This window comes from Anguilla rostrata, chromosome 6, assembly GCF_018555375.3.
Source record: "Anguilla rostrata isolate EN2019 chromosome 6, ASM1855537v3, whole genome shotgun sequence".
Lineage (NCBI taxonomy): Eukaryota > Metazoa > Chordata > Actinopteri > Anguilliformes > Anguillidae > Anguilla > Anguilla rostrata.
This window is the reverse complement of record NC_057938.1, coordinates 6419974-6446895: the sequence shown is the minus strand read 5'-3', so window position 1 is coordinate 6446895 and position 26922 is coordinate 6419974. Positions and strand designations below refer to the sequence as shown.

General features: G+C 48.3%; 1 protein-coding gene across 8 annotated transcripts in view; it reads left to right on the top strand.

Moving 5' to 3' along the window:
- Positions 1–5760: 5760 nt before the first annotated feature.
- Positions 5761–26922, top strand: part of ssbp3a (single stranded DNA binding protein 3a) — a 54734-nt gene continuing 33572 nt past the window's right edge. For 2 of the 8 annotated variants that reach the window (XM_064341751.1, XM_064341754.1), the window contains exons 1-4: positions 5761–5970; positions 6785–6857; positions 7069–7130; positions 7806–7890. In XM_064341751.1, the coding sequence (XP_064197821.1) occupies positions 5915–5970; positions 6785–6857; positions 7069–7130; positions 7806–7890 (276 nt within the window). In that variant the 5' untranslated portion in view covers positions 5761–5914. The remainder of the gene's footprint in view (positions 5971–6784; positions 6858–7068; positions 7131–7805; positions 7891–26922) is intronic. The other 6 variants (XM_064341748.1, XM_064341750.1, XM_064341755.1 and 3 more) reach the window with 4 other exon arrangements.

Sequence of the window (26922 nt, the reverse complement as noted above, 5' to 3'; positions counted from 1 at the left end):
ATTTGTTCAGCAACTTCATGTACACTCTCAAGGAATAACTCAGCATAATGTGTTTTTTTTTCTTTGTTTCTTTTTTTTTTTAATTAAAGTTTGATTGTTTTTCTCTTTTATTGTGTTTCTGTACTATTGTGCCCAGGGCTGCGCCTTTTGGACACCCATATTTCCTTTTTTTTTTGTTTTGTAAATTTACACTAAAATGTATTTTATTGACTGTCTTGCCTTCAAGTGGTGCAAGTGTCATTCATAACTAACTAGTTATTCTAATATAATTAGCCTTGTATCTTGAAAACGAACAAAAACCAGTGGAAAAATAGAAATAAAGTAATATGTATAATCTCTACAATCCATACATGTCCCAGTAACATAAAAACACACTTGAAATTTGAGAAATTTTTTTCTACAAATTAACAAATTAGTACAGTGGGGACCTCAAAAAAGTCAAGAAGTCAAAAAACGTCATGAGAAAACAGAAGTGATTTTTATGGCATGCACCTTTTATTTCTTGTTTTAGCAGAAAAATCGTTCAGAACGGCCATACAAACCCCCTTGGCTGGCTTGAGCTGACTTGCCACCTATAGGCCTGTAAGAAACGCTTGTATTGAATAGTCCTCTATATGACACACTGCATAGAAACAATGATTCATTAAAACATTTCTGTTCACATAGAATGTTTCATATAGAATTGTTGCCATGGCATGCTTAAGGTTCAACATCGAGTTGTTGATGAGGCGCAAGATATTTATGTGCAACACTGTGTGTTGGGCAGGTGTGTACGAGCTCAATAAAACTGCTTGTAAGCAAAATTGAATTTCAAATGACAAGTGTGTCAAATCCAAATGATTTCGTATAACTGCCTCAGAGTGACTGAGAGGATATGGACTGTTTTTCTAGTGACATTGTAACTGCCATATGCCATCTGGGCCATAATATACACAAATGCTGTAGCTGTTTTTTTTTTTTCTGGATACCTGGCAAACAATTCCTATTTCAGACCATTAATGTTAAAATACAATGACCAGGTTACTTTTTAAACTAAAGGGATCTCTATTAAATGTATTAATTAAAAAAACTTGTATAAAGAAATAGGTGTTTTTATATTAAAATCTATGATTTAAAAAAGCATAGGCTGTAATCGACGCCTATTTCTGCAGAAGACATTAAATGATCCAGCAGTATCAGCTACATTGCATGCTGGTAACATAATATTGACCACACTGCTAAAATGAGTCGCACGGGACAAACTACGACCGAAAAGGAATGTATGTGCATGGATTTTTTCATTACTGCGGCAGAGGCTGCTATGAACCTTCATCAGCGCGGGGTTCTGTCAAAAACAAAGATGTTAACAATCAAGCAACAGGAGAGTTAATTCCTTCCGGGATGAACGCACCGGAGGGGGCGCTGGGCAATAAACGGAATTCTCTGACACAACGCTCCTCCAATGAGTTACAATTTGCCGACAGTTTCAAGTTGCCCCTTCTCCATTTCTAACCCACGAAATGTTGGGACGTTTATATGCACAAGACCGACAAACCCTCAGCAGACCAAATGCCCCAGCTTTGCAGCTTTGTAGAGAGCCATACGCAGTTACGTTTACTTTGGTACTGATGTGTGTGCTGTCTAAGGACAATTATACGTTTATAAACGTTTGTACGTTCACAAATTAGAAGCCTGTAAGAGCGTTTCTATTCAGGCCTTTGGAATTCATTCATAAGTCTTCGGGATTCATTGATGAACAGGGAGCTGTTACGTTTGGTTTATGTGATTGCATCAATGCAGAATATATTGGAATTGAGTTACCTGATAATGTGATTTAGTTTTAGGTTTTATTATTTATGTGCATTATACATAAAGCAGACTGAGGACAAGATAAAATGTCAAATTTATGTAGCCTTTCCATGTTTATGACAACTGAGTTGCCCAGATTGCTTTTATCTGGTCCCTGACAAATTGTGTTCTGCAGTGCACTCTTTTTAAAAAAATATTTCCCCAAATAACATTAACGTTAATATTTCTTTATGTTTTGCCAATTTTGCACATCCCAGGCCTGTAGCAGACTAGATCACGTTTAATGTTTGCATACATCTGGTAAATTCTTGTAAGTCCACAATGATGGAACTGCCTCTGGATTCCTCATAATGGCTACAAGCATACTGTACATATTTAGAGTTTACGGGGACCGTGTGAACCCTGTCTGTTAAATGCAGTCACTGCATGTGAGAACCAAAAGTATTCAAACCTGTTGGAGATTAACAATGTTTACATAGCCCCTGAAGAATATACGACATATTAGTTTGGAGAATTGTCAAGGGTTTGCCATGTGCAGAATAAAATAGGCCCGAATAATTGTGATGTATTAAGAGCGTCAGTAGAGAGAGAGAAAACATTTTAATTAGACGGTGGAGAGCATGTAAATAGACGCAGTGCTCGAAAACATTGCTTTCTGACTTAGAATTAGCATACATTAATATAAACTTTGAAATCCCACTCTATGCTGTAAACCTTTTCGTGTGTCAAACAACCTTGGAAGGCGAACATAAAGCGATGCATGCAATATTTATATTTGGCATAGTCTCTGCCGTGAAGTGGAAATGATAGCCTTTCAAAGTGGCTCGTTGGGTTGGTACACACAGATTGAAGCCTCCATAGAGTCAGCGCTGGGCCTGCACATCTGTTTCTTTCAAAGCGAGAGAGTCTGGAGAGGCGAAGCCGCTCTGCGCAGCACAGCAGCGTGAGTTTAAGTTGACAGCAAAATGAATTACTTTAGTTTCAGCAGAAATGAATGGGGGGGGGGGGGGGGGGGGGGGGGGGGGGGGGGAGGGCGAGGGGCGGCATTGCATAGGCCTAGTTCTATGTATAATGGGGTAGGGAAAGTAGAGCACAAACACCAATGGCTTGATCAGAATGTTGACGCAGAGAAACACACCGGGAACCATGTGACAGGCTTCCTGTTTATACGAGAATTTTACACCTGCAGAAAGGCTTTGTGTGCGTCAGTTAAATGTGTCCCTCCGTGGAGGTGATATATGTCAATTCCTCTCGCTAAACACTGGGAGCAGCTGTTTTAGCCGTACCTAAAACTCTCCACAGTGAAGAACAACAAGCCAGACTCTCCATACAGAACACACATGACACAGTTCATATGCCCGGTGTTTCCTCTATTGAAGAAACCTGCGTACTACATGACATACATTGGAAAATGATGACATCACAAAGTGTCTTTTCAGGTCAGAAGGGCTCACAGAAGGGGAAACACAAATCTCAAATGAATTGCAGGTGCAGAATAAAGGTCCTTCTGGAAATGATGTACAGTGCAGTACACAGTAAATACGTAGACTTATTACAGTATATAATACACACATTTCACAGAAGTGTATTGTTGATATTTAAACATTGCATTGACAGAAAATGGCAATTATTTCTGCTATAAAATGGATATACTTTATGCAATATATTGTGAAGCACGGCAATGTCTTGATATTTTATTTCAATATATTTCTAGTATATTTAATTACATTAACAAAATACATTATAAGGCAAATGACAAGGACAAACAATACCGACACACTGCCGTTGCTCCCAAATGTGACATTTTATTGTGCAATCACAAAACAAACCTTTGACCACAAACACCTGACAAGAGTTGTTTGGTTGAAATGTCGTCTTTGTGATAAAATGTCACATTCCAGAGTGACAGCATTGTTCAACCACTGTTTGTCTGAGTGATGTCATATTAGTGTCATACCAGTCCTCTCAACTTGAGTGCCACGTCCACTGTCAGCCTCTGTGGACATCTTGAACAGTAACTGTGCGCCTACATTTTCTATTATTATTTTGCAACCTGTTTGCACACATGGCTTTTCATGAGTGAAGTGGCTTACACGTGCGAATGACCATGAACTCTGTTCGACTACTTGCATAGTAGGCCCACCTTGCTTGATGTTCAGAATGTGACTCGCATTCCATCTATATGCTTATAACTTGCTATGTGTTCAGGTTATGATGAGCCTAGAGCCAGTATTATATTGATAATATTGTCAGGTTTTCCTTTTTTTAATTCACTTCCTTAAACCGAAGCCCCACTTAATATCACCGACCTGTAACTAAACACCCACTGTTGCTGCTGGCGCTTGCAAATGATGCCGCGCGTCTCGTTTGTCCTATGTGGCTGGCCGTTAAAACTGCCAGCTAGTCCCTAATAATTACCGGATGTGGCAACATTTGCCTAATTAAATGACCCCCAAACGACTGAACGACAAACACACAAATAGCAATGACGTCATACATGCTCCCCATGTCTCCCCGTTGGCCAATCAATCTCATCCATCACATAGGTGGCAATGCCCTGATGTAGTGCAGTCCCACTAACAGGGTAAATCACAATATTGATTTAGCACGAAAAATGTCATTTACATGAGCGAAACTCATATAACTTCAAAAATGGCATAATTTTCCCGGCTGGAAATGTTCGAATGGTTTTCTAGGATTGGCACTACAAATGGCACGGCTCTTCACTTTTGATTTTACCTACAAATTAAAAAGCAGAAAACAGTATTCAGTTCATTGTGTTCAGGCAGAAATGCTCTCCGGTCTTGCTTTCCTCTGCCAACAGAGGAGGGCGTTCTGTAAGGTGACTTGAAGAGCTTGGGTTTAAAAAAATAGACTGTTTCAAGGCACCCCTAAACTGAATCCAGCCATCAGCCAATCAGAAATACTCTCCTTTTCCTATTTTATTTAAAGAGACAGAACTGGTTTTCTTTTCTCAGTCATTGTCATATGTTATATGCAGTACATAAACATGTTGCTATGCATCGTATTTTTACCATTTATTTTATAAACCCTGCATGTAGAAAGAGAATGAAACATACTTAATAGCATAAACTGAATGGGGCTCAGTGACACTTTAACAACGACACACAAACAAATGCTTGTGATTCTGTGATTCACCAATATTTCAATAAATGAAAAAGGTTTGTTTATGTATTACTTAGCATATTTATTTTGAATGTGTGCTGTGTGTGTGCGTGTGTGCATCTCGTATCAATTTCCCTGCATCAGATAAAGTCATTGAAAATATTGCAATAAGCCCTGACATTCAATAATCATATGCTTAGGGTCGAGCTTGTCACTCACAATTTCTGTATTATGCTATTCTTGTTGGTGGCAGCAGTAACCTGATGTAGGAGGAACGACAACGGCATCATTCTCCTAATTACTCACGTGAGAAGCCGTTTTAATGGGGACTAACACAAAAATAAAATACATATTTAAAGACTTAATAATTAATATTTCATAAAATTATTATATTTTTGACAGTGATGCCTGAAAATATGCTCATTTTCATCTAATCAAACATTTCTACACTTCTGCGCTACAGAAAAACACATATCCCCTTAAAACAACTGCTAATAGTTTGGCTACAACTGGTTTAATCGCCCAAACTAAATGCCTGTTTGTAATTTAACTAATATGCTTGTGTGCAAGTAGTTATTCTGTTTAAGGTTATTCGATTAATGATTTTTATTAGACTTCTTACATTAGAAAATGCAGGCCTTGTGTTCTCTGGTCCCGACAGCGTTGCCAAAATGAAGTGCAGGCCACCTTTAAAATCAGTTACCTACTCCAACAGGCTTAAGAGAAATAGTAACCGCGTTTTACAACTCTCCGTGTGGACGTTTAAATGACTGACAAGGCACAAGGGGAGGTCCTCAACAAGGCATTGTCACAGTATTGGTACATACATTTGCCAGTCAAAAAAAAAAGTGGGTCCCGCCCATCGCCCATGCCGTGACCAGGATCGGTTGAGCAACACGGTTGCAGTGTGATGGGGTCGGGGCCGGGGTTGACGCTTTGACAGCCGTAATAAAGGAGATAGAGAGAAATAGAGCAGGCGAGCTCCAGCATACTGCAAACCATGTTCGCCAAAGGGAAAGGCGCCGCCGTGCCCTCGGACGGGCAAGCTCGGGAAAAGTAAGACTTTTGAAAACCTTTTGCCCAACGTTATAGTTTGGTTTATTCAATTTTAAATTAATATTGTTGCTGATTGATGGTGGGACAGCGGGGTTCTTTTGCGAGACTGTGTCCTCCCTTGTTGCGGGGAATTTAATTAAACGCGGTGTCCATTCTGTGCATGCCCCTGACTTGGCGTTGTGAAACCGCCGAGCCCCCCGCTTTGGGTACTGTACGCACGACTTGGTCCCCTCGAAAAAATTGAGAATTCAGTAGTTTACACGTCTTAGATTTTAGAAAGTTTTAAAGCTGAAAATAACCGTGATAAATAAAGTTATAACGATATATTTTAATAACAAGCTCGGTCCTGCACCCCCTCAGCGTTCTGCAGGTCAACATAATGGATACTTCAATTGCTGCTGCATGTTCGCTTGTTCAATTGTCTGTAGCCAACCGTACGCAAAAATAAAGCGCTAATTTACTGCTTTTGTAACAACGTAGCCTTCTGTTTGTTACTTTGTTTGAAAGTCGTTTGTGCTGTTGTCTTAAATATTTTAATATACACGCATCATGTTACCAGCGACGATGTTCATATTTGTTCTTTTGCATCGGACTGCTTAAGAAATATCGCGGATGTAAGAATCTGTGTCGCTAAATTTCCAAGTATAACAGAAACTTTCGGCATTGCTTTGTTCGTCCGTCCTTCACAGCATAATAACACTTCGTGGGTTTTACGCGTGTGTTTTAACGTATTACATGAATGTCCTGTTTCGTTGTAACTTTGAAGTTGTGTGTTAGTCCACAATCCTAATTATGTATTATTCTCCCCCCACAGACTAGCTTTATATGTATACGAATATTTGCTTCACGTAGGGGCGCAGAAGTCGGCACAGACATTTTTATCAGAGGTAAAGTTGTCGTTTATTGTCTGTTTATTTTGTGCATGACCCCGTGTCTCCTGTGATAGTCTTTGTTTTCGGAGCCCTCTGTGGCCTCCATTTTGAATTTGATCACCTTTTTGCCATTTATTGCTTGTTGCTTTCACAATGCTTGCTCTTATACCGGCGCCCAAAAACCATACATAATTTGTACGCATTGCCTTGTGTGTAATTTCGTTAGATACGATGGGAGAAAAACATCACGTTAGGGGAGCCCCCGGGATTTCTGCATTCGTGGTGGTGGTAAGTATTTATATTTATTTTATTTTTTGCCATTTTTTCAAAAGTTGATTATGATATAGCCACATATATATGGTGTTATAGAAGTAAAAACGAATGTATACCTTCAATTTTTTAAATCACAAAATCGCAGAATTAGTTATTGAAGCATATATATAATGGAGTTACGGGGGACACTATAGCCTACATTTCCAGCGAATGGCTTCGATGAACAATGCCCAAAACGCCTTAAAGTACATTTTAGGTTGGAGCCTATATAATTAATTTGATAGCGCTAACGTGTCTAGGTGCTTTAAATGCGCCGAACCCAATTAGTAAAGCACTCTTCATTTGCACCCAGTGGTTATGCCTTATTAAAACGTAAGCCTGAATTTGTCACAACTACCACGTGTACTGTCGCCACACTCTCACAAACACTATAATTATAATGTGGGCATAGAATGCCAGTTGGTGTTTACAAACAACAGTCCCCCCCCCCAACTTTGCCGAACCTCAAGTCTTGCTCACCCAGTTCACATTCAGCTAAGAGACATCTTGGTTGGATATTCAACATTCAAAAGCAGTCCTGGCGAGGACCTCATGTCTCAGCTGTGAATGACACGCCACATTTTTAGGACACACTGTTCTGCAATTGTTGTTAAATCATAACTGACACATGACCCCTTTTCTGTGCCACAGCGTTTTTTGGGACCTATACTGTGCAGCGCCGGAGAGACGAGAGACGTGTGAACACTCGAGTGAAGCGAAAGCCTTCCACGATTATGTGAGTATCCTGTTTTATTGCAGCGATCTCTATTGAAAACCGAAAACTGATTTCTGTTTTATTTTTATTTAAAAACATTTTTTTTTTAGAGTTAATGGTTTTGTGGCTGCGGCCAGTGCAGGTCAGTCCAGGGTTGTGGACCAATATCTGTAATGTTGTATACTGTGATGGGCAAATCTCTCTTTTTTGGTGGGGTTGTGGGTGTTTAGTGTGGTGCATTAAGGTAACACGGGCACACTGTGTGCATGTTCAGGTGCGATTACTTTAGGCTGTGCTCGAGTACTCTGTGTGCTTTGAATATTTTAGACTTAAGTTGTTTGATTTTCAGTTGGGAGTTTAGAGCATAATGTCAAAAGCAGTGTTATTGAAAGCAAATGCAATATCTCAGAATTTGATATTGACTGAAGCAAGGTCCTTTACAAGAAATGAAACGCCTTTTTTGACACTGATTTTGCTTCTGTGTTTTGACAAAAACCAGCCTGTTGATATTCATGTTTGAATTATGTAGTTTGCATATTTGTTTCAAGGGGTACTGAAATGATTTTGGGTGTTGACAGAATTTTATGTTGCCACTGAGGAAATATGAAAATGTGTTTCAGAATGGTTTGACCTTTCTGAGGATATGATGGTTGCTTGTGTGTATTAATTATTGATGCCATAATGTTGCAATTGTATCATATCAAGAGGAGTGCATCTGTTCTGCAACAGTCCTTGGAATGCACGTTAATTGAAATTTGTAGAGCTGCCAGTTGATTTGAAATGATACACATGTTTGTGCAGGCTCACAGCTTAAATAAACACTTTCATTTTTTGGAAAAAAAAAAACAATATATGAAATTATGCTGAACCTAATGCCCAGCATGTCTTGTTGAGAAGTCATTTGGTATGGTCAGCTGCTGACATTAGCTGGATTAGACTGGCTGGCATTGTGCTGTAGTTCTCCTGCGTCCATGTAGCAATATGTATCTCCCAACATTTTTGGCTAACCTGAATGCTTATTTGTCTAGTTTGGAAAATGTGTATTTGCATTGACAGCCACAGGTATAAAGTGAATTTTGATATTAAGTGCCTGTTGTTGTTGTTATTGGTTTGAGTATCTATTCGCATAAGTCATTCACTAGCATTTTGGCCTACAGATCTGAATATGCGCCCTATTATAATTCTCATAGTCTGGTTCTCTTGATCAAGGTAGGAATCTATAATATAACGTTCATGCCAATCATTTTCAGCTTTATTAGTTTTCCCCTGTCATGTAGCTCCCACATTGTCGTTATTGTCAGTTCCTCTCGTTCCATACGGCGAATGGGATTCTTTCAGGGTTTTTGTTTAAAGTGGGCAGTAATCCTAGCCGATAGCTGGCTGTGTTGTGGTCTCCGGAGGAGCTGGAGCTCAGTGTTTTCAGTAATGCTGATGCCGTGAGGTCTCGTGTTAGAAAGGCAGAGTTCTTTCATTGTTCTTTAGCGGGCATTCCTCTTACTTCAGCTGGATTTCGGGTACCCGAGAACATCAGGAGATGGCAATTTCCCTGCATATTTATGCCTCTGTAGCAAAATCAAAGTGCACTGTCAAATGTTTCATGTTAAATATTCGTTGTTGCCCATAGAAAAAAAAACTTCAAAAACTCAGAAGTAGTACCTGTCTTGTTGTGGCTGTACAATTTTATCTCAAGCTGCCTCAGTTGGTTAATTCTTTACTGTTTCCAGTCTTAACCATTGCTGATGGCATTGACGTTTATTGTCATGCTATTCTTGTGAGTGATTGGGTCAGCATCTTAAGTGGTGCGGTATGCTTCAACAAACGCACTTGTGTTGTGACATGGCTTCTGTGCCAGAGCGCTCAATTGCAGGCCTAGTGTGCCCACTAGCCGCCAAGCGCTGCAGAGTCATCGTGACAGGGGATTTCAACCAGTACTTTCTCCCACTTGGACCCTTTTTTTTGGCTGGACCGCAACAGCGGGGCCAGCCCTGCAAACGCGAATGTCTGTGGCTGAGTGATGAAGTTACACCATTGGTCGGCCGAGTTATGAAGTTACACCATTGGTGGGCCGGATGAAGTGTGTTAGGTCCAGCCGTATACTGGGTTTTGACCTGGTCTTGTTACAGGCTGAATCTGGTGTTCCAGCATGGCACAGGTTAACCCAGGCACCACGCTTAGCGTTTACAACGGGGGCCCTCTCGGATACACGGTCTGGATTGAAGGTTGGCGGGATAGACTTGCCATCGCTAAATTTAGCGCCCTGTCTGCCTCCTCATTACTGACTGATTGCTGAAGAGCGTAGCTTGAAATGCATCACTGATTGATGCTCTTGTGTACCCCAACTCTGCATTTTATTTGTATTTATTTATTTAATTCATATGCCACTTTCATCTTGAAGGGAAAGGGATCTTATGGTAGATGACTTGAGCAAAAAAAAAGTGACTTCAGCGATTGACAAAACAACCCTACTTCTTGTCACCTCAGTGGAGTTTAGTTCAAGACCTGGACACTGTCGGTGGAATTGGAGGATGCGATTGTTTTTACATGGGTGGTCAATTTAAATGTTCTACTTCGTTGTCCAGGCAAACTGTTGATATGACAGTGTACTCTTATTTAAACAAAACATTTTGCTCAGTCTATTCATGTCACTGGCCAGTCTATGGAAGCCAAAAGGCATTGTGAGTGTTAGACCTTCAGGTGTGGGGCATTTTCCTGTGAAGTAGAGTGGTGTATTTACCTGCCAGCAAGCTGTAGTTTAACTGCAATAAGAGACGCCTCCCTGGTACATCTTCCCTGTCAACATTATGTAAGTGGGTGGCCTCCACCTCAAATAAGTGCTCTCCAGGTGCACTGAACATGAAAGGCAATACTAGGGAAAGAAGGGGCTCATAATTGCTATGGCTGGAAGGTTTTATTGCCTTAACAGGGCCGTTAGAAATGTCAAAATATTACAAGTGGAGGCAGGTTGCAAAGTTAAAATGTCAAGGGCAATTAGATGGTTCACATGTTGCTTCAAATGATCACTTCTGCATCCCGCTGAAATGTGTGTGTCATAGTTTAAAAAAAAAAAAAAAAATTAAAAAAGGTGCTCATAACATTGCATGACTATTTGTTTTTCCCATCAAATTAACGGCATGCAGCGTAGCGTTTTTCAGAAGGAGACGCCTTCCCGCCATCGGGAACAAAGGGTCAGTTAATGACACAATGAGCCGTCAGCGTGTTCCAGCGGCATTTTCGGTAACTTCGGCGTCACGGTCGGCCACGAGACGGGGCTATATTGGGCTTGTCGAGGGGAGCGGGTAATTTCGCAGAGTGCTCCTTGACCGCAGACGCGCGAGCGGCGGCCATTAAAGGAAGTTCCGCCGGCGTCCTGGCGGCTCTGACTCACGCTCGGCGTGTGCGTGACGGCACCGCGGTTCCCGGTCTGGGCCGCGGCCTCTCCTCTCCTCTGAGGCGGGCCCCCGCTCGTCCCCGGGCCGAGTCCGATCCGGCCGAAACTCTACCCCTTCCCCCGACGCCACTTAACACCCTCGAACAAATCGGCGCTTGCGCCGCCCGGCAAACGACGCCAGTTGCACTTTCGCGGCGGCATCGCGCGACGGGCCATTTGCGTTTGCGCCCCGCCAAAAAACCTTCCGAGGGCCGGTCTCTGAGTTTCACGGCATTCCCCTCAGAGTGGAAAAAGAGGCCCTAATCCGCGCGGCAAAATCTGATTGGCAGCGTTCGGTCCTGGGCTCGACGCACGCGCGGGACGGACGCTTCTTTTGTGAAGGGGGCCTCTTGAATAGCGTGCGCTTTCCCCTGTCCCTAATGAAAGCAAATTGTCAACAGTTGTTTGGTAACGGGGCTAAATTAAAATCTGTAATTAGTCAATTAGATTAAATGGTTGGCACAACCTGATTGTATCCTGCTGTGTTGGTTATTAAGAGGAAAGGGGTGTGCTTGTTTTAATTACAGAATGTTAATTCTGCCGGTTCAACAACTGAAGTAGATATTTCCCATATGTCAGTGGCTTTGAAGAAGCAAGTCGGCGGGAAGATGAGTCTTATTAGCTTAGAATGGGGTTAATGTGCTCTTTCGGAGAAGCGATTCACAGCTTTTAGAAGCGATTCCGTGTACGTCAATCACCGCTGTTGTTCCACGTTCTCTCAATACCTGAGGCGGCGAAATTAGTCGCGGATTTGTGTTACCCTCTTAAGAGGTTTATTCTTGTTGATTGACTCGTCCGTAATGAAAGGTCTGATTGTGTTTGAGCCCTGGGTGGTTGGAAACGCGAAGGAAAGGGAATCAGAAGTTATGTTGCGCTCGCAGACTGCGTGTTAAAAGATTAAGATCACAAGGGGCTTCAAATATTTTCTTCAGTCAGGGGCGGTGGGCCATTTCAAAGTAAAATTTGAACGCGTAACCGCTGTCATGTCAAAGAGAAACAAAAAAAAACCACAAGCCATTTAAATAAACCCACAGGACTTTGCTGTCGCAAAGTCACCTGACCCCTAATCTGGCTGTGTCAATACCCCCGTCCCTTTAATGTGGAGAGAGAGACTGACAACAGCATGTGGCTGTGTAATGGCTATACAGTTGTCCATAACTGTATATATGGACTAATAATAATAATAATAATAATTGGGAATTTATTATACTAAATGATAACCGCGCCGGTGGAAGTGTCCTTGCGGCAGGTCCCTGGGCTTGTGAAAAGGCTCCGCCTCCTTCGCGCTCAGCCTTCCTGTCCGTCATCTGTGCTCCCCCTCCTTTGTTTGTTTGCGGTGTCATTGTTAGCCGCGGCGTGTCTGTACCACGCGCGGGCGCCTGCCTGCCTGCCTGGGCTGTGTCTGCCTGCCGCCCCCGTCGCCCCCGCCGCCCCCGCCCCCACGCTTCGTGCCGCCGCTGTCCGTTTGGCAAAGCGCTAAGTGACAAATTTGTAGCCGCAAGTAAGCGCCACCCCTCGCAAGGCCCCTGCGCCTCAGTATTTTTCCACTGTCCTGCTCCACGGCAACGGTGGGAGCTTGCGTTGGGGGTGGGGGGGGAGGGGGTGGTGGTGACTGTCACCTTTTTAATAATTTTTTTAAAAATTTTATTTTGTAATCGGGGGGATTTATTTTCCCTCCCTGCGAGTTTGGCGGGGCGGCGGTTCCCCACGGCGACCCCGGTCAGGGCGGGCATCTGCCGCCACACGCGCCGCTAACAATGTGAGATCGGGTTTGATACCGCCACCCCCCCCCCCCCCCCCCCCCGGCCCCCAGGGACCGGAGCCGAACAAAGCACCGACGTTCAGTCGGATCGCGACCCTCGCGGACAGATGTGGTCGGAAAATCGGTGGGGTGGGGAGAGCGGGGGGGGCGGGGGCACACAGGAGTGTGGCGACAGCCTCTTTGTTTTTGCCAGGCTGATCACTGCTGTCGGTGGGTTGCATGGAAGACGGCTCACGACACCCCCTTTGTGATTTTAGCACCGTGTCTGCAGGGCACCTCACCGCCTCCCACACCCCCCACCCCCACCCCCACCCCCCGCACTCTGGTATCCAGTCCCTCCCTAGCTTTGGTTACAGGGTCATAAAGCCAGGCCTGCTATTGTTTGGCAGAGAGCCGGGCCTCGCTTAAATTGCCCCCAGACCCCGCAGTCTGAAGCCCTGTATGTGTTCTTAGGGGGATTAAGTGCTGTAAGCGGTGAGGATTTATTTTGCAGTGCGCCATCGTGGAATGTCCCTCCCTGCCCCCTGTACTGTACTCCGGGTTGCGTAACCTTCCTCCATCGCACAGATAAGAGAGCGGAATAACCCTTAATTTCAGAGTCCCGCGAGAACGGGGCCCCATCGCGGGGGGAGGGGTTTTATCCACACCTCCGGCCCGCGTGCGTCCATTCAGCCGACGGCTGTTACCGCGAGCGAGCGGGAAACGGCCGAACGGGCGAGGACTCTGCGCGCCAGCGCTACCGCGGCGACGGTCGCCACGGCGGCTCTGTCCCTTTAAAACCGAAATAGCTCCTGGTGTTGTGCGAGGGGCGGAGGGGGGAGGGGCGCCTGTCTGTGTTCAGGGGACTTGATAATAGTGAGGTTTGCGCTCAGCTTTTAGCTTTTAACCCTGACACAGCAGGAGAGGAGGAGCGAGCGTGCCGCCTTCCCCCCCCTCCCCCCCCAATAGGCGCCTCTGGCTCAAAGCGGACCCCCCAGGGGAAAATGACTGGGGGTTGGGTGGAGGCGGAAGGAGAGGGGGGGGGGGTGTTCTGAAACTCTTGAGCAGTGGGAGAACATGAAGCTCACGGCTAGCTAGCAGAACTGAAGGCAGTCTGCAGCGTTTTCTTCATGTGTGGTTTCATCCCCTTTTTCATATTTATTTATTTTTTTTGGGGTCCGGGACGTCGGGCCCAGTGAACCTTTTGAGAAGGGAGAGCGGCCCCTGCCCCGTCCGTGACGGGGGATGGCGGTGCGGCGGCGTCGGGGTCGCCAGACGCGTGTCCGCTGAGGTGCTCCACGCGCCGTCGCGTGCGAAAGCGAGAGCGCGGCGTGTCAGACCGCGCCGCGGTTCGCACGGTTAGCCGCGGTCGCCGAGGACATGGCTTCAGCCCGGTCTCTGTGTGACAGGGAGCCGGCTGATTGGCTCACAGGGATGGCCGCCCTGCGGCTCCTGTCCAATGGTCTTTGATCGGGTGGATTCTGCGCCCCACTTAATGGACATGAATTGAGTCGAAGCCAAAAGCTATTTATCATACGTTTTACTTCCCTCAGAAGTGCAGCTCTCTCAAACGCTGCTTCTCTTTTTCTCACACACACACACACACACACACACTCTGTGTGTGTCTCTCTCTCTCTCTCTCTCACACACACACATGCACTCACACACTCTCTCTCTCTCTCACACACACAACACACACACACACACACACACTCTCTCTCTCTCTCTCTCACACATGCACTCACACACACACACTCTTTCTCTCGCTCTCACACACACACACACTCTCTCTCTCTCTCTCACACACATGCACTCACACACTCACACACACACACACACACACATTTGTGCCGGTGACTTGCATTCTGCTCCCCGAATTCCGTCCGGCCAGGTGCTTTGGCCAGTCTCCCACCCCGAGCCGAATTCGAGTGGCAGGGCTGGTTTAGTGCGTTTCACGCGTGTGCTGACGGGAGGTGAAATTTACAGCTGCTCTGTAGCTTCTCCATAACCATTGAGCCCCCACTGCCCAGACGACACATTACGCTGCTCTCAAACCATCGAGCCGACCACAGACCAAACCTTAATGCTCAGACCAACGAAGCCGTTTGTAGGTTTGGTCATTGTGTTTAAAGGGAAAGTTCCCTTTTTCATGCTTGCTGGTGTATGTTTTTGATTTGTGAAGCCATTTTTTCTGTGTGGTGAAGGACTTTTTACATAAGTTTTTTAAATAAAATTTTAGAGATTTTTGGATATCTACAAACGTTTCTGACGATCCTTGGGCTTTACAGTGGCTGGTATAAGGGCAATTGGAGGTCAGAGGAAAAATACACATCCAAACAAATAATTCCAAACCAGTTTGTACAGTGACGTGTGTGCTTTACCTGTGCATTGTTCAAAAATCATTTGCTCTTATTTTTGGTTGAAACTATTTCCCATTGTGCCTGTAACCTGAGGAAGTTGCGCTCAAGGAAAAAAGTACCAGCGCAATATCAAATTAGTATGATTATGCTTCCAGAGACTGTACATACAATGTCACTGTACACACTGCTTTTAAGACAAATGAAAGTGAATTTTGTTGCTTTAAACCAGTAACTCCTTTGTAAAGCTGGCTGGTTGTCAGAAAGCTATGTGAATAAAATATCCTTTATTCTGCATAAAAATTGTCTGGGCCAACTAGAAAAAAAATACACTAAAACTGATAAAATAAAAACCCCAGGAAGTGAACTTTTTTTTTTTTTAACGCCGCATTTGCTGTGACAACACCGTAAAAAAACAGAGCAGCCCTGTCCTCTGCGTTATCTCTCCGGGTCTCTAATCAAAGCAGGGGCCGCGTCCTGTTTGTCTGGACGTTAAAAGTGTGAACTGTGGCCCGGCTGTGGGGTGAGCGCGCGTCCTGTAATTGCGTTTGTGCTGATGAATGGCTCTGCTCAATCAAAGCTGTCGCATTCCAGCGTAAGGGCCATTACTGCGGGCTTCCTTCCCCTTAAACTGTCCCCCATCGCCCCGTCTGTGGGTCCAGAGATTTTAAGAAAAGGGCTACGCTTTATATCAGAAAAGGGCGTTTGTGAACGCAGATTAGCATTAGCCCACTCCAGTGAGCCTTGGCCAGAGGAGTCGAGTGTTAAGGTGGCGGGGGAGGTGGAGGAGGAGGGTGGGGGAGGTGGAGGAGAGGGGAGGGGAGGTGGAGGAGAGGGGAGGGGTGGAGAGACATTTGCTTGGTTAGGTGCATTTCGGAAAGCCGGTTTCAGCACTGGAGCAGACGAGAAAAACGAGCCTGCGCTCGTGCTGGTTTTTTGGGCTCTCCGGCTTGCCGTACGGCCCTGCTGAAAATCCAAAGCGCTTCGCCCCCCGGGCGCGTCTGCTGCTCAGAAGATGACACGCGATAGTCGTGACGCGAGCGGCGTCTCTCGTCCGCTAACAAAAGACGAGCCTCCGCCGTTCAACAAGGGCCGCAGCCGGCGTGTGTGTGTGTGTGTGTGTGTGTGTGTGTGTGTGTTGTGTGTGCTGGTTGTGGTGTCGTGTTGTGTGTGTGTGTGTGTGTGTTGTGTGTGTGGTGTGTGGTGTGTGTGTGTGTGTGTGTGTGTGTGTGGTGTGTGTGTGTGTGGTGCGTGTGTGTGTTGTGTGTGTGTGTGTGTGTGTGTGTGTGGTGGGTGTGTGGTGTGTGTGTGTGGCGTGTGTTGGTGTGTGTGTGTGCGTGTGTTGTGTGCGTGTGTCTGTGTGCGTGTGTCGTGTGTGCGCGTGTGTGTGGTGTGGTGGGTGTGTCGTGTGCCGTGTGTGTGTGTGCGTGTCTGTGTGTGTGTGTGCACGTGTTGTGTTGTGTGTGTCTGTGTGTGTGTGTGGTGTGGTCTGTGTGTGTGTGTCGTGTGTCTGTGTGCATTGTGTGTCTGTGTGCGTCTGTTGTGCTGTTGTGTGCAACTGTTTGTGTTGTGTGGTGTGCTTGTCTGTTGTGCTGTGGTGTGTGTCTGGTCTGTGATCTGTGTGCATCTTGTGTGGTGTGTATGTGTCTGTATCTGTGTGCAACTGCTTCTGTGTGTGTGTGTGTGTTGTGTCTGTATCCATGTACGACTGCTTCTGTGTGTGTGTGTGTTGTGTCTGTATCTGTGTGCGACTGCTTGTGTGTGTGTGCGTGTGTGTTGTGTCTATCTGTGTGCGACTGCTTGTGTGTGTGTGTGTGTGTGTGTGTGTGTGTAAAGATGTAGAGTTGCAGTGATTCAGAGGGGTGTGTTAGCGAGGCCAGCGCTGGTGTAGGGGTGTCTGAGGGACGGCTCACGCTGGAGCCCCTGGGGGGTGGGGGGGTGGGGGGGTGGGGCTGCGTGGTCCGTCGGAGACGCTGGCGGGGGGTGCGGATTTAGCCGAGCTCCAGCGGTGTGTTCTGTGTGAGGGAGCAGCAGAGCCTCAGCCTGCAGAGGGGAGATAATGTCCAGGAAAGGGGATTTCCAGCTGGGGGGGGTTCTGATTTTATCCGCTCTAGCACAAAATCACATTGCACGCAACTAGCACACACACACACATCCACACAGCATGCGTGACACCACAACAACACACAACGACACACACTACACACACACTGCTCACACATCACCGACGCATGCGTGCACACAACACACACAAACACCAACTCACACATACCACAAACAAACATGCGAGCAACACACACACACACACACAACACACGAAGCCACACAAACACCACACACACTCAACACCACGTCACACACACAGACACATACACACTCACACACACACCAAACACACACACACACATGCGCACGCAGACATAAATACACACACACGGTCGCATACACATCGTTAATGTTTACACACACCCTCTGCTTACACAATGGGACTCATCTTGGAGGGGGAGGGGTGACAGGAAGTTGTTTTTGTGCTGCTGAGTTGTTGATATGAAATGCCTTAGGGGAGAGTGGGGGGGGGGGGGCAGGGAAAGGGGGAGGGCTTTAATTGTTTGGACGCTCGCAGGGATTGGCTCCCTGACCGAGGCCCCCCCCCCGTGTCTCAACTATTCCTGGAATTTCCTTGATTTTGTGGAGGAATTTGGTGCACTGTTGTTCGGCTGGCAGGCCGGTGGGATTGGGAGTAGGGGGGGGCAGGGGGGTCGGGGGGCGTTGGCAGGCTGAGCTGGGGGCTCTGTGCTTTTCCAGCCCTCACAGTGTAGTTCGTGTTGTTTTCCTCTCCTCTCTTCTCCTCTTTGTAACCCGTTCCGCCTGCTTTTGGCCGTCTGACCGGAGTATTGAGTCGGTCTGGAGAAAGCCTCCCCGGGAGGGAAGATATATGACTGAAGTCTGCGCGGGTCCTGAGGAGAGAGACTGATGTACTGAGCGGAACATAATCTTTCACTTCACAGGGGTAGACCGCACTCCGGTCAAACGCTTTTATCAAGTGTGCGAGCTCCCTGCATACGTTTAGAATTACTGTGTGGGATTAATACAGGCCTATGTGGTATTAATACAGACCTGTATCTTTTCATGCCTGACCAGTGCTTAGTATCACTGTCTACAGCTGAGCCACTACTCTGAAAATGTGTTATTTAAGCTGGGACCCTGGCTTTAATTATAGGAGTTTGATGGTGGAGGAAATGCAGAGAAATGAATGAATGGATGGGTGGATGGAAGAATGGATGATGGGTGGATGAATGGGTGGATGGATGCATTAACGGATAGTTGTGCGAGAGGCAGCAGTGCTGGTTGCAGCTGTGGCCAGCAGCAGCTCCCAGCAGCAGCAGACTGAGATGCAGCACAGTGCTGTGAGTGGCTGGGTCTCCCCCAGCGTGCTCTCACAGCGATGCCCCTGCTGGCCCTGCAGAGAGGCTGACGGTGCGCGGAGAGACCGTCCGCCCGCCCGCTCTCCCCGGCCCAAACGCACGGGACCCGGGCCTCTGCTGCCTCCGCGTTCTGCAGCAGGCCTAACGCCCTTACCAGAGTGTGGCTGTGTTTTAGCTGGTGTTGCAGGCCCCCTCTAGTCCAGTTTTGGCCCGTTCTGCACCCTGGACCCCGGCCCCAGGCCCGCTCTAGTCCAGTTTTGGCCCGTTCTGCACCCTGGACCCCGGCCCCAGGCCCGCTCTAGTCCAGTTTTGGCCCGTTCCGCAGGTCCAGCCTCAGCCTGTCAGCAGGGTATTGGGTTTGGCCCACGGAGAGTCAGACGCTGCGGCTCACGCTGTGTCTGTGGCCGGGGTAATGACAGCTGGGCATGTGTCAGACTGCAACCCAGTGTCTGCTGTCTGCACAGAGCCCTTCTAATGAAGCACGCACTTACACACACACACGCATACACACACGCATATACACACACACATACACACGCATATACCGACATCTACACACATACATACACACGCATATACAGACATCTACATACACACACATACAGACATCTACACACGTACACATACATACACACGCACATACACACGCATATACAGACATCTATGCACATACAGACATCTACACTTACACGCGCATATACAGACATCTACACATACACACACATACATAGATGCATGCAGACATTTACACACATACACATACAGACATCTACTCATACGCACGCATATACAGAGATCTACACGCATACACACGCGCACACACACATGCAAACACATAGCACATGAACGCATACACATACATATACACACACGCACGCATGTGCACGCACACACACCGATGATGCAAGCGCTCACCAATGCACAAAGCCAGCGTGCGTGCGCACATGCGTGCACTCTCACCCACAGGCTATATTTAGCGTGCTATACGAGGCTACATTCGTACACACTCGGATACACCGGCCCCGTGTGGCCGGCCTCCGTCGGACGCTAGCACCCCTCCCGTCCGCTCTGCGCGGCTCGGCGAAGCTCCGGTAAAGCATCGCCGACGCCAATGAATCCGCGGTTGATTTTTTTATGACCGCGCTCATCCTAACCAATATAATTACGCCCGCTTGACAAGATGCCTCATTAAAGGCTGATTTGAGTGACTACTTGTAGCTCTCGAACGGCCATTTTCATTCTGAAGATGGCAGCGGACTTAGCAAAGTGACCTTTTAGCTTTATTAAAAGGAGGAGGCTTCCTCGCGTGTTCGGACACGCTTTGTGCAATGTTAGCGCTTCATTTTCCAACTTCATTTGTCAAACGTTAGCAGACGTGGCACTGAATGTATGCGTTGGGCCGATCTGTAATTTGAGTACGCAGACGTTTTGTGTGACACGAAAGGATGCCCATGACCCTTATAAGCTCTTGATGCCGAGTGATTGTAATCATAATTTACTCTTGGATAAATTTGTTTGGCAGAACAAAATGTACAATTTTCTGCACATTAACACAGTGACGTAAAAATGAATATGACCTCCATCCTTTATGATGGATTTTTTTTATTTATTGCAAGTGTGTGTACTCTAGTTTACCTAGAAAAGATTTTTAAGCTTGATTCGGCAAATGTGTGCGTTCAGTTGTGATCTGTCAATCAGATGAGAACAAGAGGGATGGGAAACTCTTCATTTAGGGGCTCAGCCAGGTATTGGGTTTGGCCCCTTGGTCGGGGCCCCAGGCCCCATCAGCCCTCAAGCCAGTGTGTGTCACTGATGGGCCTCTCCCAGCCTGTGCGTGGAAAGCTCAATTTCCGCCCTGTCAGAAATGCCGTTGCGCTGACTTCAGTGGTGGAAAAGAAGCATGGGGAATTCAAAATGTATGCAAATTGAGATTCTTATCAAGATGGCAAATATAGGCTGCTTAGCAGTGTGCTCTGATAGCTCAAGCTGTGGAGGGTTCCAGAATAGAGAATTTGATTACTGAAAACCCACACCAGCGTAGCAGGACGAGGGGAGTCATTTTGGTTCCCCTTTTCACACGTTTCTGCTTTCTCTCTCTCTCTCACTCTGTCTCACTCTCCCTCACTTTCTCTCTCTCTCTGACGGTCTATCTGTCTGCATCTCTCTCTCTCTGTCTTACTCTTGCTCTCTCTCCGTCTCACTTTCTCTCTCTCTCTGTCTCACTTACTTGGGTTTCATCCCTCTCTGCTGTTGGTCTTTATCTGAATAACTATTAAGGTGGTGTTCACAGCCAATAACGACGGTATCTCTGAGAAACTGGATGGCCCGCGTTCCCTTGCCTTATTATTTAACCCGTTAATAATGATTCTCGGTCCGGTTCCCACCTGTGGATCACCGACCTGCGAAACGGGGAAGTGAAAGGGGGGCACACTTTGTTCCCCGCCGACGGCCCGTCCGCGCTCTCCTCGAGTCGCTGCCGCCGAGGCCGGGGAACGGGTTAAAAAAAAGAGAGAGAGAAAAGGAGGAAAAAAAGAAAAGAAAGAAAACGGGGAAGTTCAGCTTGCGGTTGCAAGATACGGTTGCCATGGCAACAGTCCTCCTAATCTGGCAGGTGACCCGGGAGGCTGGCGAAGACGCGGGGCTGGCTTTGGCATTTCATTATTTGGAGAGCCCCCGTGCCTCTCCAGCTGCTCCCCCCCCCAGCTCCCCCCCTCCGTCCGCCCGCCGTGGCCGTCTGCACAATCGCTGGCATTAACTGACCATGAAAATATCCCTAATGGGCAGCATAATGAGCAGCCCCCCCCCTCCCCCCCGCGCCCCCGCCCGGCGAGACCGCGTCCACTCCCGCTACCTTAAAGCGGCCGCCCACGCTCTTTCGGACCGGAGAGCTCGCTCTGCTCCCCGCGTCTCGCTGCGGACACCAGTAACGTTGGTCATCGCCCTGCGCCATTTAAAGACCATTGGCACAGTCTTTTCTTTTTACGTGACACAAGCAAAAAATTGAGACAAAGAAATTGGGATTTTCAAAGCCGTCGTGTCATTGGGTCCGATTTCTATTCCTGCCCCCCCCCCCCCCCCCGCCCCCGTGAGGGAGTCAGAACAGGAGGAGGCCTCAGAACAGGAGGAGGCCTGACTCCACAGGTTAGCACTGACGGTAGCCGTGGCCCTGCTTTTACTCCACCGCGCCTAACCGCGGGGACAGAGCTACGCTGCCTCCTCCCTCCGTTCCAGCGCTGCCAGCGGCCGTCTGTGTGTTATGACTGAGCGAGCTAACGCCGCTAACGCCGCTAACGGTCCCTCTGGCCGCGGCGTGCAGCTTTTCGAAAAGCTGTCAGTCACCACGTCCCACTTCCTGTGCGGTGTTTGGCTTCTTCAGAGATCTGTATCACAGAAGCACGGGCCAACAGGCCAAGATGCTGATCTTACTCAGATTTGCCCGCGTTTTTAAAACAATAACAGGACGCCGGACGGCTTTTTACGGCTTGGTAAATGAAAGAAGCCCTCGTTTAAACTCGCGAAAATTTCCCCCCGCGAGCCGTGTTGGAAATCCAGCCACCCGTAACCTTACCCTGCATCGCTGCGCAGCTGCGTGCAGTAGGTAACGAAAACAGGAAAAAAAAAATCCCCCCCATCGGAATTCTGCTTCCTCCCCACATTAATGGTTAGCGTAGGATGCGAGGGGGTTGCCAGAGTTCACATCATTTCCTGCCCCTGCTGGAGAATATCAGGTTTTAAAATACGACTTGTGTAACGGCTCCCGGTCTGCTCCCATTGGACGAAACGGTTACTCTCCGCGCCACAAATAACACCGGACTAAATTCGTCTCGCGCCATACTTCCCTTTATGTTTTTTTTTTTGCTCTTGACTTGTTTTTTTGCGCTCAGCTCAGGGAAGGGCGCACGCTAGCTCAGGGGCTAATGAAAGGGGGGCTAACGTGCCATTACTTTGTTGAGGAAAGAGGAAGTGCTCTCGGTGCTTGCTGTGTTCAGGTGGCTGTTATACTCCAGCGGTCACCCGGCCCCTGTACCTCCACTGCTGTAGCCCCTCCCCGCCCCCCCCAGCTCTCCCGACTTCACTGGGGTTCTGTATTGTGTTTAACTGAGATCCTATTGTGTCCAATTGAAATGAATATTGAGGTGAATATTTTTTGAGATGAAAACAAGAAGACATAAAGCGACTGAGACGTTCTTAGTGTGTATTACTGATCAGAGGAAGGAGCCTGAAGACCGTTTTATTCCTTCTTCGTTTTTCCCTTATTCCAGTTTTAGAAAGCCCAGTTACAGGTTTTTAGCCCGTACCGTACTGTAGCAGCAGTGTGCTTTTCCCCATTAGAGCGAGGACGCAGATTAACATGGGAAGATCGCGCGGCTACGTCCGCTACCTCCGCTACGTTCGCTGCGTTCCACCGCTGCCGCACGCCCCGCTGGCGGAAGCCGGCGGGTTCCTGACCTGCGCTCCGTGTCAATGAAGTCTCCTGGTTCCCGTGGCGACCGGGCGCGCTCAGCGGTTGGCTTCCCACCGCAGTAACGAGTGAAAATTGATGTCTGCAGGGGGGGGTGGGTAAGAGGGGGGGGGCACAGGGACACAGGGCCCCATTACCGCGCGCCTGGTTCCCGATGCGCTCGAGCAGCGGGCGTGTGACTGCCTCCCTCCCCCCGCCCCGCCCTGCCGCCGAATCCCAATTAAAAGGCGCTTCCTCTCCCCCCGGCCGGCGAGCGAGCGGTCCGCTGACCGAGGTCTATAAACGGCCGCGTGGGCCGCCGCTGGTCCGATCCCGCCGCTCGCGCGGAGCCGAGAAGCGGTGCCACGGCCCGCCGCAGCGCCCATCGACCCGTCGCTTCGGCGCATTGATTTGTCATTGGCCGACGGAGCTCCGAGTGTGGAACCTAGAGCTCCGCGAGGCGATGCCTTTTTCGCCTTTAATTGACTCGCTGTAATGAACAAACCCCGGGCCGGCTTCTTGGCCCTGATCGCTTGGGGGATCGGCGTTATAATGCAGAGCAGTGACGGCAGAGTGGACCTGTGGGAGCCTGGGATTAAGCAGGCAGGCTCTGTTCTATTTGGGTTTGGTGAAAGGAATTCTGGTATTTGTAGTGCGCAGAGACACCCTCACAGTGGACTTTCACAGACTAGGTGTTTTTGAGAGTCTCTGTGCTACAGGATTTCAAGTCCTCCCCCCCATTACAGGGCACTTTGGGATTAGATTGTCCTGGACCTTTGACTGCAGAGCAGGAGAGGTTAATCCCTCAGGCCACATGCAGAGGCCAGGAGAGCCCCCACCCAGCCCTCCTGCAGTCCAGAACTGCATTCAGATGGGCTTTAAACTGAAGCACAGGCTGAAGCGGGGGAGGAGGAGGGGGAGGGGGAGGGGAAGGGGACATTTCTGGGTGTGTTTCAGATCACATCCTTCAAATTTAGAAAAGGGGCATACTGGCAGAACAAATGAACTGGATACCTGGTGATTGGAGTAGCACGGACAGAGTCCATTCCAAGGTATTCCACAGTAAAGCAAGGTCACCTTTTAGCATTCCCATTGATTACGGGCGACTTTCAGTTAAAACTGTTGTCTTACAGTGCCACACGAATGCACGGTCTGACAGTGCCTTGGTCAGATTGGCCAATCAGAGACGCAAACGATCCTCCTCCTTCAGTCATTCGCTAACCTCCACGCCGTAGCCTGGGGCTGTCTGCACAGCGCGTCCTAATCCATGTCCTTTTCACGGAACGAATCAGTCCCTTTGTCCAAGTTGTACTGCGTTCTTAAGGAAGTCGTGTATTCTTTGCTCTTGCGGTGAGTAAAAATGTGCCGGGGTATTAGCTGGTATTCAATTAATAAGCTGTTGAGGAAACACTTCACCTGCGTTAGAAAATGAAAAGAAAATGAACTAATGAAACCTTTTTGCGATATGAGTGGTGTTGATGTTCCTGTGAAAACGAGGTAAAAAGTTCATCCGGAAGCGGCGCGCTTAGCTGGTGTCTGAGTGAACGCCTGACTTCGTTTAAGAGAGCCTTCCTTGGCACAGATGGAGCCCTTTATTCCTGGGTTCATGTGATTCTGGTGACTTGCTGCTGCAGTCATGCTCATTAGTTAACATTTAGTTAATTAGCCTCCCCCCCAGCGTAGTGAGTTGGGGGGGGGGGGGGGGGGGGATCTTGCTACAGCGCTGACTGGGGCTTGTGGATTTGGGGGAAACGGGGGTCGTGCGGGCGGGCGGGCGGACGTTTGACCATGTGACTGAGGGCCTGGTTTGAGATTCTCCAGGTCACGGGGGGGAATGCGGTCAGCCCGGTCTCACCGCACCGGGCGTGGGCTGAGGGGAGAGTGCAGGTTCCACTGGCCGCCTGTGACCTCGCAGAAGGACGCGACGCGAGGGGAATTCCACTTCCGCGTTTCTCCCGCCGGCCTCCCGCTCACCTGCTCGGCGACCGGCAGAGCCTCCTTATCAGCTGCGGGTCAGACCGGGCGAAGGCTTCGATCTTCGGAGAGCGAAAGCGAAAGGCCGCCCGCGGTGGATGTTTGGGTCCGCCGGCCGTTCCTCAGAATCAGTGAGCTGAATCAGCTTGTTTACGCGCTTTGCATGAACGTCCTGTTTAGCTTCCGCATTGTGCAGAGTAGCGTGCACGTGCAGCCACGCCCGTGCGTTTCATCAGCGCGGCAGCTGAGGCGCACGGCGCTGCGCTGCTGGCGTGCAGCTGGTGCAGGTCGGACATACAGGCTGCGCAGTGCGTTGCGCAACGAGCCAGGGGAAGGCCTGCCACCCGAAGCCCCGCCTCCCCGGAATTAAACCGTGTGTCTTTTACACTGAGGTAAATGTTGAGGTAAATACTGAGGTAAATGTTGAGGTAAATACTGAGGTAAATGTTGAGGTAAATACTGAGGTAAATGTTGAGGTAAATACTGAGGTAAATGTTGAGGTAAATACTGAGGTAAATGTTGGAGCACATTGAGCACTGGGGCGCTCAGGATTGGATGGGAGGCCATGGAGAATACCCCTGCACTGAGAATGGGAGCACTGAGAGATCCCCTTGTTTAATATGTGTGTGTGTGTGTATATACAGTATATATATGTACACACGCACCGTTGGTCATATCTTTAGCCAGTGTGCTGCAGCTACTAGACCATTACAGTGTCCCGCAGCTCCAGAATGAAGACCTCTGCTCCATTCCAAGCAGGAGTTGCAGCTGTTTTTTGTGATCGTATCACCATGCTGCTCGTGTAGTGCGCGCACATCGCTTCGATTGATGGAACTGGTCGAAAAAATCTTCAGAACGACGCGCGTCTGAACTGCGGTTCATTTGGAGCGCGTGAACTGAAACCGAACAGGATGCGTATCGCAGTCCTTGCTTGCACTGAGAATATAAATTCTGAATGCACACATGTGGAATTCTCCCAGCATTCTCAGTGTGCTCGGCATACAAGCGTTTGTGGCCGAGCGCTTCTGTTTGCTCGGATGTAGGTCCTCAGAAGAGACGCGCGAGATCGAACTGTGCGCGAGTACTTCCCTCCCCTCGAACGTTCATCTCAGAAGAACTGGGCTGGCCTGTCTGTCGGCTCGATCTCGCATAACTCATCGTCGTGCCTTATGAAAGTGTTACTCGGGTCCCGTCCACTCAGCCTAATGTCCCATAATGGAGAGAGAGGGACTGTCGGGAGAATACAGACGGCTGTAGGCCAAGGCCTGCATACTGATCGCCATGCGTGTGGTTCAGCCTCCCTGTGAGAGAGAGAGGGGGGGGGGGGGGTCTGTCCGCTCCGCTCCGCTGCACGCGTTCCGGTCCGCGGCCCCCGGGTCCGGGCGCCTGGTTCTCGTGGCCTTTTCGTGGCTCGCCCGTCATTAAGCAGTCATCGCCCTGATCAAGAGGAGCGCCCTGGCTACTGATTACCATGCCTGTTTCCTGCCCCTCCCCCGACTCTTTTGCAATGCGATGGCTGAGCAGGTTCCTGCTTGTAGTCTTTGTTGTCCTACCTTTCTGCACAAAGGCTTCTTTTTTCTTTTTCTTTCTTTTTTGGAGCTCTGGGGCTTAGCCGGCAGGTTGTGGGGTCGGGGGTTGGGGCGTCTTTAGCATAATGATCAATGGGCCAAAGACCAGCTCCCACTCCA